At 38.9% G+C, this 16,004-nt stretch overlaps 2 protein-coding genes across 3 annotated transcripts; one reads left to right on the top strand and one right to left on the bottom strand.

Annotated features, from left to right (window-relative positions):
- Nucleotides 1-407: 407 nt before the first annotated feature.
- LOC106655781 (alsin) lies at nucleotides 408-6,952 on the top strand. The gene is made up of 14 exons (XM_014376338.2): nucleotides 408-730; nucleotides 806-1,212; nucleotides 1,310-2,674; nucleotides 2,745-3,365; nucleotides 3,450-3,816; nucleotides 3,903-4,104; nucleotides 4,179-4,359; nucleotides 4,428-4,594; nucleotides 4,667-4,776; nucleotides 4,836-5,044; nucleotides 5,115-5,702; nucleotides 5,771-5,947; nucleotides 6,027-6,348; nucleotides 6,416-6,952. The coding sequence occupies exons 2-14, from the start codon at nucleotides 809-811 to the stop codon at nucleotides 6,461-6,463; spliced, it is 4,761 nt and encodes a 1,586-aa protein (XP_014231824.1). The 5' UTR covers nucleotides 408-730; nucleotides 806-808; the 3' UTR covers nucleotides 6,464-6,952.
- Nucleotides 6,953-7,651: 699 nt separating this feature from the next.
- Nucleotides 7,652-15,634, bottom strand: LOC106655692 (eukaryotic initiation factor 4A-I). 2 transcript variants are annotated; one of them, XM_014376210.2, is made up of 4 exons: nucleotides 15,529-15,634; nucleotides 10,681-10,795; nucleotides 9,620-10,605; nucleotides 7,652-9,531 (listed from the first exon to the last, which is right to left on the bottom strand). In XM_014376210.2, the coding sequence occupies exons 1-4, from the start codon at nucleotides 15,549-15,551 to the stop codon at nucleotides 9,387-9,389; spliced, it is 1,269 nt and encodes a 422-aa protein (XP_014231696.1). In that variant the 5' UTR covers nucleotides 15,552-15,634; the 3' UTR covers nucleotides 7,652-9,386. The 2 variants fall into 2 exon arrangements, with proteins under 2 accessions (XP_014231696.1, XP_014231695.1); XM_014376209.2 differs by lacking the exon at nucleotides 15,529-15,634 and adding an exon at nucleotides 11,879-11,980.
- Nucleotides 15,635-16,004: the final 370 nt, after the last annotated feature.

Genomic DNA, 16,004 nt, shown 5'->3' with positions numbered 1-16,004 from the left:
ACAGGTAATTGTATCCTAATGGTGAAATAGATTTATTATCAGCATAAATAATAATGAATGCTATTTTATTTATTAGAAATTGAGCAAACAGTCTTCAAAATTTAGTATTTGTTCCAATGGAACTGTTTCAAGTGACGAAGAAGACTTTGAGTTTTCTCGCGAGCAAAAAATAAAGTTCTCCGAAAAATTCAAACAGTGCCGTTGTCCTTCTATGATCGGTTACAAGATTTGTCGCTGCGAACGAGACGTCACTCATCAGTGCAATTGTACAAGCAATCGAAAACATGAAAAAAAAATAAAACTGCAATGCTAATCATGATCTTCTTGTTTAGCTTTTTTCGATTTTTGTACTTGGACGTACAGTTTCGAAGTACGCGCTCATAATAGCAGCCCACGCATCAGCACATCCCTACCCCTAAGCATCAAAACAAAGCTTATCACTGCAGCAACTTGCACGTCGCAGTATTATGTTAGACTTTAGACCTCACGTTTATATCATAACAAGCTTCGGGCTTCGCTCGTAGGGGAAAAGAAGAAAAAAAACAAAGCCCCTGTATCGAAATTCCAACAGCGTGTGTGAATTGTGAACTCCGACATTTGCCATTTTGATAATAAACTTTCCTCTTGCGACGCGACAAGTGTCAGACAAGACGACGACAACCGCAAAACATCATGAATCTCAACCCTACCCTTTTGCCTTCGACAAGAAATTCGATCAAGCTAATAATTCGTAATAATTTATGCGTAACATGACGATCAGTCGAGGCAGATCAACATTGCTAATGAGGAGTTCATATTGCCGCAGGTTATGTCGGAGTCGAGCGATAACGATATTATGTACGAGGGCCTGGCCCAACATCAGGATGAGCTCCTGCACCTGTGGCACGGAGCCGACGAACTCGAATTGCAGTTCGATGCGAGCTCATCGATACTTGAAGGCCACGTCACGAAGCTACGTAGCTGTCAAGACAGATTGTTTATAAAAACAACCAGTGGGACTTTGTACTATGGTGACACTGTCCAAGCACAAGAAAATGACAAAAGATTTTTGGAGCTGAAGAAAAGTCAGTTTAACGTGATCGATTTGGCCACTAACAGCAAGCACTTGTTTCTAGTTCTAAACAATGGTAGTGCAGTGACAGTTGAACCTAGAAGTTTAAAAGTAGTTGATACTGTCGTTATTAAAGATGATGTAAAATACTGCATTCATGGGTACGTTGACCTTTGAACAATAATAATTTACTGTAATGTCATTGTTTTTTTCATGAAATACTTGGAATAATTTTTTTATTTCTGTTTTGATACACAGATACAAACAAGACAACGAAGCAGAAAAGATAGTTGCCATAGCAGTCAATGATAATGCATCTCTATTTTTAACAGATAATGGTCAGTTATGGGTCACAGGTGATCATCCTCAGATTGACATTCAATCTCAGGTGCCCAAAAAAGTAAATTTTTTTGATGGAAGAGTCATTTCAGATATTGCTTGTGGCTCAAGTTTTTATGTAGTTCTAGTTAGAAAAGTACCCAGATCTTCATTAGCTCACAAAGACGATGCTGATAGCAATAATGAATCAGATGAAGTATTTGTCAGGTCGTGTTCTCAGTGCCTGAACAATCTGTTGCCTAGTCCATTAAGCCTTAATTTGTCAGGATCAGGTACAACAAAAGCTCAGAATATATCACTCACAAAAGAAGTTAAATCTTTTGATTCTAATACAAGTAAGGATGACGTTTTTCGCACAGTCGAAAAAGAAAAACCTACTAAAAAGTCCATCGATTCGACGATTGATAGTGAAATTAATGACGAGGAACCAACGGAGCCCGACAAAGATCCCAAACGAAATGTAATTCTTATTAATACGGAAGCAGCTAAGCACTTTTTCACTCGGCAATTGTCCTGGGTTTCGACATACAGTGGCGGTGGCAGCAAAGACGATGCATCCTGCACAGACAACGTTAATAACGACAATCCCGCGGCCAGTCTGATCAAGCAAAACGTCTCAAGTGTGGCGAATCTCGTCTACGAGGGTGTGAAAACGGTCGGCGACAAAGTAGCTACGCTGTCGAGGCACGTGAGTGGCAGCTCGGATCCCAACGAGATCGCGCGGCCCGACGCGGACGACGAAAATTTCGAAGAGCTGGAAATAGACGAGTTGTACCCAAAGAAGAGCTGCTTAGCCGTTGCTACGACTCCGGGTAGCCTCAACAGTTCCACTTCGTCGGAGCACGATCTTCTCCTGCAGTATCAGCGATGTCCATCGGAGCGCATCAATCTTTTGGTACGATCCGGCAGCAGTGCTCTCAATACGGAGCTCTGGACTTGGGGTGACACCAAGTACGGACAACTCGGTGGTAACGATGCAGCAACGACGACGAGGCAGAGGCCAAGACAAGTCACGATGCTCAATCACTGCGGCGTCAAGAAGATCGCCTGTGGCGACAATCATACCTTGGCCATGACTCTGGACGGCCGAGTCTTTACATGGGGTAGGAACAATTACATGCAGGTTGCCGATTGCTCGCAGCTCGATCAGAAAACGCCACAAATCTTCGCCTCGAACTTCGTAAACCACCTGTCGCATAACGAGCGAGCTATGGATATCGCTGCCGGAAACGATTACAGCCTCGTTATGATGGGCCAAAAAATCATTCTCATGGGAAAGCAAAGGTAGATTTCGATTTCTTCGTGCTATAAGTCACTTTTTATTGAAAAAAACTGTTTTTTTTTGTATCCACAGGTCTTCCGGTGTCATGTCAACGTTAGAGATCCCAAATATAAAGGACGATCACAAATTGGTCGGCATCTTTTGCAGTCAAGATTACAAATGCTGCACGTCAGTGCTAACATCCCCAATAAGCCGGTCGATCGTTTCCTGCCTCGATGAATCACTCATAGAGGCACAAGTTTATTTAACCGAGACACTGCTGACACAACAACACCTCGTCGCGCAGTTGCAAAAAAAAATCGCGAGCGTGCCTACGCTGCGCGAATTCGCTAGTGCCTTCGACGAGCTTTGTCGGTACCATCGCGAATTGCTTAGCTTTATCGCACTCCACGCTCAAGAGCTGACATATTTTCACGAGCAGGCGATACTTAATAGCCTCGATACCGATCACTATCCCCGGCTAGTGATTGTGGCTAACGTGGAAGAATGCGTTGCTGTTTACAAGGCCTATCTGCAAGCTCTGTGCGACCTCACAGCCATCTCCGGTTTGTCTCAAATCGCCAAGGTCATCGACGTTTTACCCACACTTTTGAAGCATTTTCAGGACAAGCTCAAGTGCGATGTGAATAGCGATATTACGAACGAGGCTCTAGTAGTTTTTGCCTTGCATCTACCTCTGCTGCAAGCTAGCAGGTTAAATTATTTGAAAGCTCTTTTAACAACATTAACTTACACATTATAATTAGTTTTTGACTCATTGTAATCTTTCCTACGCAGGTACGCTATATTCATTAAAAATCTCATAACGAACGATTTAGTATCAGAAAAGGATCAACTACAAAACGCTATGAACAAGTGGGAATCTTTGTCAAAGTTGCAGACCAAACGAATACAAGAAGCTGAAGCAACGAAATGCTTTTGGGAAGGTCCTGGAAAAATAATCGAACAATTGAGGTCATTGGACAGGAGAATGATTCGAGAATCGCGAACTCACTCTATTTCCCTATACAATGCCGGTCGTTTTTCTTCTCACCGCTTTATACTTTTGAACGATGTATTTGTACATATAACGGGTGGATCTTACGTTGCGCATCTATTATCTTTATTGTGGGTTGAACTTTTGCAGGATTCGGATCAGTATCAGGTACATAGCTTTAGATTAGAGCCTTGATATAATGAGATTTAATGAGAAGTTATAAAATACTAACGTATCAATTTGTTTTTTTACAGAATGCCATGTCCATCACAACACCTGAAGAGAATTTCGTATTGTATACCCCGACAGCTGCCGATCGAAGCGATTGGTTTCACGCTTTTCAATCTGTAATCAAAGCTAATCTTCGACGAAATCCTAGTCATAGTGCGCCACAAATTCGCAGCGGTTTTTATTCATTTAGCAAGAATTCGACGTACAAGGATGCAAGTTACACGGGTATATAATTCTTGAAAATCATTTTATCTCATTCAAAAAAAGGACCACGAAAATAATTCCCAAAAATCTTTCAGGACAATGGTTGAACGGTAAACCTCACGGAACTGGTAAACTTGAGTGGTTTGACAATAAAATGTATGTAGGACAATTTTATAAAGGTGCAATACAGGGTATTGGCCGTATGGAAATGCCCACCCAAGGAGTCTATGAAGGTCAGTGGAAAGATGGTCTGCAAAACGGATACGGCGTTATGAAGTATGAGAACACATCGATTATTTTATCACACCCATCATACACCTTCTTTTATTGTATAACTATTTTAGTTTCATAAACGGCGATGTGTATGAGGGGTATTTTAAAGACGGACTTCCTCACGGACACGGAGTTAAAAAAGAAGGTCATTTTATGGCCTCTGCAGCTTCCATTTACATTGGTGAATGGTCCTGTGGAGTTAAACAAGGATATGGAGTCATGGATGATATAAAAACTGGTAAATATTTTGAATTATTTGGAAAATGTTTAATTCATTATTCATTCATGATCTGCTGATCTTGATTTGCAGGAGAAAAATATTTAGGTTCTTGGTATAATAATACCAAACATGGTAATGGACTCATTGTTACTCTAGATGGCATTTATTATGAGGGAGCATTTGTTCAAGATGTCTTTCAGGTAATAAACAGAAGTGCAATTGAAAACTTGAATTATATTCAAAATTTATATTTTTTTAGGGACACGGTATTATGGTTTTGGAAGATGGAATGCATTACGAGGGAGAATTCAAGTCTGTCGGTATTTTTGGCGGTAAAGGCATTTTAACGTTTACAAACGAAGAGAAGTTGGAAGGAAACTTTAGTGGAGCTTGGAACGAAGGTATCAAAGTTACTGCGACTCTTCGTATTAACAATAAAACAGTGAATAAAGTTAAAAACACACCCCCGTAAGCTGTGATTTATATCGAATTTATTTCGTTCATAATTAAGCATTAAAATTGAATATTATACATTTAGCTCGTTTGGTAAATTATGCGCGCCAACTGTCCAAAAGTGGGAGCCAATATTTCGGCAATTTTATCAAGAGCTCAACATCTCAGAATTAAAAAACAATAATAGTAAGGCGCCTGCTGGCGCGCTAATGAGCGAAAGTCAAAAACTGTGGCACAACGTCGCAGCGGTTATTTGTAAATCTCAGCGCAACGGTCAAAAGCGGCAATGCTTCAACAGCAACATTTGCCTCTCGTCGTCGCTGAGCCCAAGTAAAGAAGATTCTTCCAAGGAAGATCAAGACTTACTCAATCGAATTTTGTACTTCGAGCAAGACCAATTGAGCATCGCCACTTACATGCAAATACACGCGTACTTGACGCGTGCATTCGAGAGCCAGCATCATCCACTTGGCACGCTACTGAACGAGCTCGCCTCTGTTTACACGGCCACTTACGGAGGTGTGCGAGTTCATCCGCTTCTGTTAGAACACGCAGTCGACGAGCTGAAAAAGATTACCAAACGAATTTATGAAGCTGTCACGTTATTTTTTCCAACGCTCCCGAAGGGTGACATTCAGTTGACTTTAAAACCCGCCGACGATTCGGAAGAAGAGTCAGTAAAATTAAAAAATGCCAATCGACAATTCAATTCTGTTTTTAACATTTTTTTTTAATTTTCAGAAAAATTATCAGTGCTGATTCGATACTTCATCCAATATTGCTACCACGCGTTTATTCGGCTCTATTTGTGCTTTATGCTCTTCACAATAAAAAAAATGACGACGCTTACTGGGAGCGTTTAATCAAATGGAATAAACAACCAACCAATACCCTATTAGTATTTTTGGGAGTTGATGGGTACGTTTGTACGATTGTTATTAACATTGATATCCGTATTGAATAACTTTTATGCCATAAAATGATTTCAAATTTGCAGAAAATTTTGGCAAAATTTCGATACAGAAAGTAATGATGTTTTTCTCAATGAAGCAATAGAAACATTGCAACAATTGAAAACCACTTTTTCAGCTGTTGAAAAATTAATGGTCATCAGAAATACTCATTATCAAATAGTAGAATCTGTACAGAAAAGATTGGAAAACTGCAAATTGCCAGCTGATCAATTAATTCCTATATTTTATTTCGTCGTTGTTCGAGCTGGTGTACTTCAACTAGGAAGTGAAATTCATTTCATCAAAGATTTCATGGAACCTTACTTGGAATCTGGTGAAATCGGTTACTGCTTTTCGACCATTCTGGTTAGTTCATTATAGTAAATATATATTTTTATTTGGATAACCAAAATAAAACATTTTTAATTTTTAGGGTATCTATGATCACATTTTGCATGAGAAAATATCAATGGTTGATTAAGTTTAGACTAAGTTGCCTCTGTCTGGCACAGAGAAATACAAAATAATCAGGATTTTATTAATTTATAAATATCAAACTTAAAACTGTAGGTACATTAATAGTAATAATATTAAATTTTCATTCTCTGACTTAATCCTAAATATTTGGATTTATCCGTTATTGTTGAAATAATTTTATTTTTTAAATCCAGTAACACAGCATTCCATAATTAATTTGTAGATGTACAAATAAATCAAATTTTTTAATTCAGAGTGTATATTACAAAATAACCCATGATGTTATGTCTCTCGTACACGATCTATCTAGATATATAATGTTATGTATGTGTATAGATATTCATAGAGAAATTATGTTAGAGTCGAACAGACTTTTTTTTTAATTATTGTTACTTGATAAAACCAAATGTAAATATATTTAAATAAAAACAATACAATTGTTCATAGCATCACTCATTATGTGAAATGAAGAAATAATATGTTCTCAAGATTTTTTGAATGAGTATTTTACTGGTACACCTTTACTGATCATAGGCAAGAGCTTTTCGTAGTAAATTTGTTTTTTAATGTTTTTTTTCAATTGCATCGACGAGTAAATTGAGTGTTATTTCACATCAATTTACGAAATTTTGAGTTGTATATGCTAATGTTAACGATTCTCTATCTATAACCAAATTCTACAGTAAAAAATTTAACATTTTTTCACCAAATTTGGAAACAATTACTTCCTATTCTTTTCATAAACCCATAGATGACTTCTTTCAATCATCTTTGGGACATCATAGAACTATTAAGAAATGTGTACAGAAATGTTAATTGTAATGTAGGTTTTAGCATAGAATTAGGAAAAACATTTGGTAAAATTAATAGAATAAGGTAAATAGTTGTTTGAAACTTTCACGATAATTGTTTAATTTCCAATAACAGACGATTTTCAGTAAAAAGGAAACAGAAAGGATTAGTTCACGATAGATTATTTGTAAGGTATTAAAATTATTTTGATTTATCTTTCTTCAGCTGATAAAATTATTAAATATCTCAATTCTTGTTTCTTATCAAAGTAATAGAGAGAATTCATTCCTACCTGGAATTAAAAACATAAACAGTAAGTACAGGTTGGTGGATGACGCAGGGTAAAGATTTTTTTAGGAAACAAAAAATTTTAAGAAAAAAATACGATGGAAGATTATTATTTATTAGAAACACTTTATTTCAAATCATGTTAACAGTAAATAATAAAAGGTAAATTATTGATAATTAATCATCTTACTGAATATATAATATACAAAATTTGTATAACTAGTCAAAAGATTTTTGAAAAACATTTCCTTCGCGATCGCTTGTGATTAAAATAACCATTCCAATAGCCGACCAAACCTTTGCTTAAACAAACGAGTCGCAGTCTTGGTAGTAAAAACGTCAAAAATGAGTAATTATCACTAACACCAATTTTTCGGCACTTAAATCCTAATTTCCGCAGTTCATTTCTAATTCTGCATTGTTGAATTAATTCATTAGTAAATCTAATTAAAGCTAAAGAAACAATAAACAGCAAATAATAATTCACTGTATACCAGTGTGTCCACATGAAGCTGACATCTTTAAGTCTATCAAAATTAATAAATTTAATTCTTTTGTACAGGTAAGTCTGAATCTTGTATTGTTGTGATAAATGAACAACCAGGGTTAAGAAAACCGAAGAAAATATAAATAAATATTTTACATAATCAAAAATTAATATCAACTTACAGCTGATTTTTTCAATATTCAAAAATTTTAACATTTCAGTCAGACATGCTTTTTGAAGTTCTAATGTTTTGGAAGCGAAACTCGTGTACATTTCAAATTTTCTTTTTATTCGTGCTTTTCTTTTAATATCATGTGTTTTTTCAATTTGAAACTTTTTTTTTAATAGTACTAATGAACTCATATCAATTTTTGAAAGAACCCAGGAAATAATAAAAAAATTAAAATTCACTAGACACCAAACCAAGATCTTATTCTCAGTGCTGATGAACTCGCGAATATTAAAATTCATGATTATAATTTATGTCTAACTATCGTTAATTATTTGCCTAAATTCAAGGGCAGCATACAGTTCTGCCTGGAACCTGGTTGATGGAGTTGCAAGAATAGAAAGTTTTCTTTTAGATATAATATCTGCAACCCCTTATCAACTAGGCAAGCACGCTGAAGCGTGACAACGCCTTTAATGTGCGAGTCACAAGTTACCTCTTTTACTAGTGCTTGATTTCTTATCCTAACTATGAATATATAAAAATTAAATAAGATTTTGAAAACAAAACTCACAAAATCGAATCTACTCTTACAAGAGCGAAATCGTTTTTGTTAAAGTTTTGAAAAAGTAATTATATTACAAAAATGAAAAAAATGAAAATAGTATCTGAATTTTTCTAGAATATTGAACTATGCAATATTTTGATAACCGTTGAAGATGTAGAAACAGCTAAGAATTCAACAGAGATGAGAATCAGAGTTAAAACTCAAATCGGATTATCTAAGCAGACAATGATCGATTATGATCTGTTGTAGATGTAGATTTTATATATGTATTACAAGTATAAAGAGCAGTAATTTAACTATCCCTAAATAACTTATGAGACAATATATGTTTGACAGTTGTTGTTGTCAAAGTAGAGAACCAAGTTGGTCCTATTTGTATTGGCGCGTTGAAGCAAGCTTTGAGAAGCTTGGGACGCAGAGAAAAAGCACTTTTCCAAGTAATCATAAACTGATTTCGCAGAAATGTACACTTTCGATATAATAGATTTTCAACTTTCTATCCGCACTTTAAATCATGTATTCACAAACCACGAAGATTTGCCAGGGAACTCCTTTTAACGCACTTACTTTCATATTCTTTATTATAGAGCGCAAGAGTTCAATTAAGAGAAGCCGCGAAGGACTTAAATCAGATCCGCAACGTTCATTGGCATCTCCTCGATGCGAGTATTATAGAAGTTTTCGATATCGGCCAATTGCCGTTTATCTTCTGTTGTTACAAAGTTGATCGCAACACCCTTACGACCGAAACGTCCACCACGTCCAATCCTACAAAAAAGAAGCAAATAATTTAAAGAACATTCTTCTAGATAATTATTTTTATATTATTAGGAACAGATCAAATTCAAATGCTTACCTGTGAATATAATTTTCCCGGTTTGAGGGTAAATCATAGTTGATGACAAGTGAAACTTGTTGGACATCAATACCACGAGCAAGAAGATCAGTGGTAATAAGCACACGGGAAGAACCGGTACGGAATTGACGCATGATAACATCGCGTTCACGTTGATCCATGTCTCCGTGCATAGCAGAGACGGTGAACTCCCGTGTTCCCATGGTTTCGGTGAGCCAATCTACCTTCCTGCGGGTGTTGCAGAAAATAACAGCTTGGGTGATGCTGAGTGTCTCGTAGAGATCGCAGAGAGTATCAAGTTTCCAATCTTCACGTTCAATGAAGACAAAGAATTGCTTAATACCCTCGAGGGTGAGTTCTTCATTTTTGACAAGAATGCGAATTGGGTTACGCATGAAGCACTTGGATACTTCCAATACATCAGCAGGCATGGTAGCAGAAAGCAAGATAACCTGAACTTCATGAGGTAGATGCTTGAAAACATCATAGATCTGATCCTTGAAACCACGAGACAACATCTCATCGGCTTCATCAAGAACAAAAAGCTTGATGTGGTGCGTACGGAGAGCCTTGCGGCTGATCATGTCAATGACACGACCAGGTGTACCTACAACAACATGGACTCCAGCATCCAGTTTACGCATATCCTCACGAACGTTAGTTCCTCCAATGCAGGCATGGCATTGGGCTCTCATGAAGTCACCGAGAGCAATGACTACCTTCTGGATTTGCTGGGCCAACTCACGAGTTGGGGCGAGGATTAAAGCCTGGCATTCCTGGATGCTAGTATCGATCTTCTGCAAGATCGAAATAGAGAAAGTAGCGGTTTTACCAGTACCAGACTGAGCCTGAGCAATGACATCATGTCCTTTAACACAGGGAAGAATGGCACGCTGTTGGATTGCAGATGGCTTCTCAAAACCATAAGCATAGATACCACGGAGGAGCTCCTCTTTAAGGTTCATATCATCAAAGTTGTCAACAACCTATATAAAATAATATAATTAGCTTAATGTACTCTGCTTAAAATATTGTTTATAAATTCAAAAAAAGGAACTTACTTGGTCCCAATTGGACTCGATCACGCCATCAGGCTCCATTCCAGGTGGTCCGGAATAAGCCGGAGCCTCCGACTCCCGTGGGCCATTCTTGTCAGAACCCCACTGTTCTTCATTCCTGAAAAATAATAAATAAAAATGTTAGCATGTATTGACCTGATATAATAATGAAAGAAAATTACTCTACATATAGATTTCCTGAAAAATTATTAAAAATTGTAAGCTAAATTTATTATCTAGACGAAAGTCAAAAAATATTGTAGATAGAAAAAAATTAAACAAATTAAGTACAATTCAGGGTCAAGGCGCCAAGAAAACGGCACTCTGGCGGTGATTTAAAATAAACGTGCTCCCAGAAATGTAGGTAACATACGCGTGCGCGCGTAAATGAGTGAGCGTAGAGAGAGAGAGAAAGAAGTGAAAAAGAGGGGAGGGGACACTAGCCGGAGATCTCTTGGCTAAGAGCTAAACTTCGCTCTCTCTCTCTTTTTAACTCTCTGTAATTTAACTATTTCGTTGCTAGCCCCTCTTTTTTGGCGTATTTTTGAGCTTCTACATAGCTTGAGAATGAGATTCAGCTATCGGAACGTAACTCTCTCGACGCTCACAAAAATTACTTAAAAATAAAAAGCGCGCTATCTCGCGGAAAGAAAGATAAAATAAAAGAAATACTTCGCGCACGAAAAGATGAGATTCTCTCGCTCTCTCTCATTTTGTCTCGCTGCGAACGAAATCCACGCGTGTGCACGAGGCAGCGCTATAAAATATGCTGTGTCAGCGCGTATGAGAGTTCCGATAATAGATTCTCGTCGTGTCGCCACGTCACTTTTTTAAACTTTAAAACGTTCACAAGCTACGCTCGAAACACATCGGAAAAGTTATAATGCACTTAGACTTTACGGTTAAAAAAAGAATTGCACTAATTGAAGGAGAACCACGTTGGTTTTTTTTTACCCTATTACACTTAGGGTGCTGTAAATAGAAGATACGCAAACGCCACGTGCACAGAACTAATTTCACTATTAAAAACGATTAAATTGGCTCACGTTCACTATGCTTCACAATAAATAGTGCACAATAAATAGTGCATAATAAATAATGCACCATAAATAATGTATCATAAATAATGCAAGATTATTAAATGATTTCGAGGTTAGAAAGATTACACGAGGCAAAAGAGATGAAATGCATTAATTCTTACGTGATATCAGCAGTAGACGAAGCCATGATTGTAAGATTGGATAGAAGTTGCTTTTTCGAAGTCTCTAAAAGAACTGAAGAAATATGTGCTACTGCTCAGGCAACTAGCCGCGCCGCTTAGCCACGTGATAGAATAGAGGGCGCTTCACGCGATGCGTGGGAGAGAGATGCGCGATGGCACTTTTTACATTCAAAACCATAGTAATATGAAATGCATTAAAAGGAGTAGTACATATGACCACCCCCCTCTACCGCTAATACCAGCTCGTTGCACCGCTGATGGAAAACTTGTGTAGAGTAAAAGTCGAAAATTTGAAAAAGGCTGGCTACGACACCATTTAATTCTATTAAATGTGAAAGTCTTTTTCATTTTCAGTTTTTTCTAGAGAGATCTTTTGAAATAGTAACAGCAGCATGCATGACGTGGCCCATTATAATGAGGAGTAACGATTCAAGCCAGGTTTACCGGCTAAATTTACTATGTATTATAACCCTCAAACACGTGGAGCGGATGTTATACATATAGGAAAAAGAGCCGGCAGCTGACTTTGTACAGCGGTTGTAATATCCTAGCTACGGCGTGTACGGCAAAATATCGATCGATACACATTATACGGCCGAGGCGGCGACTGCTCGGGTGTCGTATGTTGTATACGAGCGTCGCAAAGGGTGCGTGCGTAATACCGTTGCCGCTGCTGCCCTGCGTCGTGACGCAAACTTTTACGCACATATATCTCTTACTCATGCCCTTCGAACGATAAGCGAAGCGCAGCAAAAGCAGAGCAAAGCTTCCCTTTAATACAAAAGCACGTACACATGATATCGATACACACACGGCTAATACACATAAACATGCGCCGAGTGTTAAGTTCATTGCCATCTGTAAAAACTCACGTTTATTTACTGTAAACGAGAAATGGTCATTTTGGGTGATTTTGAGTAAGTATTCGGTTTCAAAAAAGATCGAAATTCCCATCTGTACAAGACCCATCTACTTGAACACGCCATCGGTTTTCTAATTTTTTTTTCCTTTACTTTATGACGATAATGACATTTAAACGGCTAATAAGAACGTGTAATGTTCAAAAAAGCAGAATTTCTTAATTAAAGCACGTTTAGCATAAATGTTTATTAATTTCTTCAAAAAGCACGAAGTTCGTTGTTTTATAGGTTTCTTGCATAACGTTTTCGCTTGTATATAAAAATGAAGTTGATCTGGGACTTAGTCAATGAATTAAAAATATTTCGAGAAATTTCCCCCTTCGAGAAAATTTCCTCATATTGAATTTTCGTTGTGACAAGCTTTCGTTTCAGAGTGGAAAAAACCGAACGAAAAGTGTAACGATTTTTCGAAATCCCACTCATCGATGATTCTCTCAACCGAGCGTCTATATCATATTCGTATCATAACAAAAAATCGGAATTAAAAAATTTTTAAAGAGCCCACGCTTACGCTGTCGCTCTGAGACACAAGCGTCCGTACACGATGACATCATAGCAGTAAAATCCAACGTGTTGCAAAATACCGCGCGACCGAGAATGAAAGAGAAAGAGAGTGTCCCATATAATTGTCAATCGAGTCGATCCAAGTGAGAGGACTGATTTTAAAATGATATTCGCCACCGAATTAATACATACACAGTTATCAGATAAATGCATGTTTAATCACGGCGTTCAGCTTATCATTGTCGCGTGATAACTACACGCGCAATGATTGTCATAATGATCGTTTCCTAATCGCTCGAGAGCCATAACTCTCGCATGAAAAGTACATAGAGAGTATCTCGTACACGTTACGTCGTGTCATCTATGTACTCGCACATAACTGTAGGAAAAGTATTTCTCGCAAGTCTAATTATGAGAAGAAAAAGTGGAGAAACATGTGTACGAAGGCCATTGCTTCGTCCTCGGGGCTAGGCTACGAGCGAGAGAAAAACGTGGAACATATGTACGTATCAAACGTCGTAAGAGGAAAAACGCCTCGGTATACCGTATGTGTAACGTGAGTACGGCACACAGCACAGATCGCAGCTACAGTTGTATAAAAGAGAGAGCACGAAGCAAGCGTATGGGCGATACGAACTGTATAGTTACAGAAGTCAGCCACTGAATAAAATGAGTCACACGCGATGCCTTGGGATTCGAAGCTACGCGAAGCACACCTTGGCCTCATGGTCGGAAATCGCGTGTGTCTATATAAAGGGGGAATCAGAAGTCCGGATATGTCGCGTAAGTGTGTGCGTATGCTTGTATCGCACGAGCATTACGCATCTTATCCGCATTGGTCGCACACACATGCAAGCGCGTATCAATAGATTTTCCACTCGCTCATTGACGTTTTATGTTTGCTCATTAACGTTCGATCGCTGCATATCATGAAAATATTTTCCAATCGTAAACGTATACTCGGCGAGAGTCGTGTATCGAATCGAGATAAAAGTGTAATTCTTCGGGAAAGGGAAAAATGGTTAAAAAATGAGAGAATGCAAGGTAATTTCCCAGCAGACGGACATCCGGTTGGGCGACGAAGGAGAGAGAAAGGTTGCAATATCGCAAAGGCGTGTGCAAGTAGAAGCCTATGCATGTACAAGATATCGAGGTGTATTATATGCTAAAAACGAGCGGTGATCTTTCTCCTCTCTCTCTCTCTCTCTCTGTCTTTTCGTCATCGTCGTCGGTCGGCATTCCGCGCGAGTCTCGAAAGCGCGTGCGCTGCTTGCCTCTCCTCTTCCCACGTAAAATTCTCTCCTCGCGATATATACCGTAATGCGTGCGTAAAACGAAAGTGAGGTTAACTTGGCTTCAGGCCCGGCAGAAGGTAAAGAGAAATTAAACCTAGCTCGGACGTGGCGATGATCGTGATCTGAACGAGGTGCAGCCAAAACTTGCACATGTCACACGGCTCAACGAGCAAAGATGTAATTATGCATGCGGGAGCAGCCCCTTGCAGCCACACGCGGTGGCGTTAGTCGCGGTAGCCGGCCAACACCCTCTTTTCTAGCTCATTTTTTCGCTTTATCCCAGCGAACCTGTGCACAAAACTACACGTGGTCCGTGGCTAACCGTTATAGCGGCAAAATCTCGCGGAAGTGACGACACATCCTCGCTCGCGTTACCGCTCGCGGGTGTATATGGAAAGCCAGCACACACGTACACATGCACACACACTCTGGGCATGCCATACCGTTCGCCTAACGCGTGTACGGAGAAGACTCGGATGGTCTCGTGCATCAGGAGGGAAAAATAACGTCGATCATATCTCAAGAATTCGGGGAATCGTACGAGTCGTGTCGGTCACTTTCATCAAATTTCTCATTCAAGCAAGTGTTCGAGTGAAACGGGAAGTCTCGCGTAGCTCCGAAACTTGGCTCATCGAAAGCGCGCCATGTTGCCGCAGCTCATGGGTGCGCGTTCGTAGCGTACGAAGCCAGTAGCACCGCGCAAGCACTATACCTATATATATACATGACTGCCTCTCGCACTCGGCACACGGCACACGTTTCTCGACGAAAAGTTGATTTTCCGCCTGGATCGCGAGTCGTGCGAGCGTGGCACGGCACCCACGACTCGCGCACGACGCTTTCGCGCCTCAACACCCGATCCTTACGTTAATTCACCCACATTTATCCTTAAAATAAGGTAAAAACTCACCTCGGTTCACTTGTAAACGACATGTTCCACTCACTGTCTTGCGACGAAAAGGACGATATTACGATTGCGTCACTCAGTCTAAGCCTTCTCGCCAGGCGGCGCTACTTCTGGGCACGCTGAACGATCCGCAGTCTAATAATGAGCGCCAAAAAGAGCGCCACAAAACGAAAACAAATTCTGCTTGGTATTTTATGCCCTTTCGGCCCTGTGATGTTCCAGTCGTCTAAGATGAATTTATTTTATTTAATTAGCCTCAGCTGATACTGCTTTTCCGTCTTTTTCTCTTCTTCACTAGTTCTTTTTTCCCAAGATGAAACAACGAACAACTCTGTACTACACTTTGTAGGGACCGTGCTTTTTTTGCTATAATATTATAATTCAGGATGAATATGTAAATCCGTTATTTACTTCCGCCTCGGCTAACTACTGTTGACGATCGTACAAATTGAAAATTTCAACGCCAAAACGACAAATGT

Source organism: Trichogramma pretiosum, unplaced genomic scaffold (assembly GCF_000599845.2).
Source record: "Trichogramma pretiosum strain Unisexual culture from Peru unplaced genomic scaffold, Tpre_2.0 scaffold76, whole genome shotgun sequence".
NCBI classification, from domain to species: domain Eukaryota; kingdom Metazoa; phylum Arthropoda; class Insecta; order Hymenoptera; family Trichogrammatidae; genus Trichogramma; species Trichogramma pretiosum.
The sequence above is the reverse complement of the archived record's forward strand: the minus strand, read 5'-3'. Positions and strand labels throughout refer to the sequence as shown.

What these genes read in the sequence shown, in the direction of transcription:
- LOC106655692 (XM_014376209.2), bottom strand. Translation starts at nt 11,904, where the DNA reads ATGGCTTCGTCTACTGCTGATATCAC. An exon ending in TCGTCTACTGCTGATATCAC is followed by an intron (nt 10,796 to 11,878) that starts GTAAGAATTAAT and finishes ATTATTTTTCAG; the next exon opens with GAATGAAGAACAGTGGGGTT. An exon ending in TCGAGTCCAATTGGGACCAA is followed by an intron (nt 10,606 to 10,680) that starts GTAAGTTCCTTT and finishes TATTTTATATAG; the next exon opens with GTTGTTGACAACTTTGATGA.
- LOC106655781 (XM_014376338.2), top strand. Translation starts at nt 809, where the DNA reads ATGTCGGAGTCGAGCGATAACGATATTATGTACGAGGGCCTGGCCCAA. An exon ending in AACGGATACGGCGTTATGAA is followed by an intron (nt 4,360 to 4,427) that starts GTATGAGAACAC and finishes TAACTATTTTAG; the next exon opens with TTTCATAAACGGCGATGTGT. An exon ending in GTATTTTTGGGAGTTGATGG is followed by an intron (nt 5,948 to 6,026) that starts GTACGTTTGTAC and finishes TCAAATTTGCAG; the next exon opens with AAAATTTTGGCAAAATTTCG.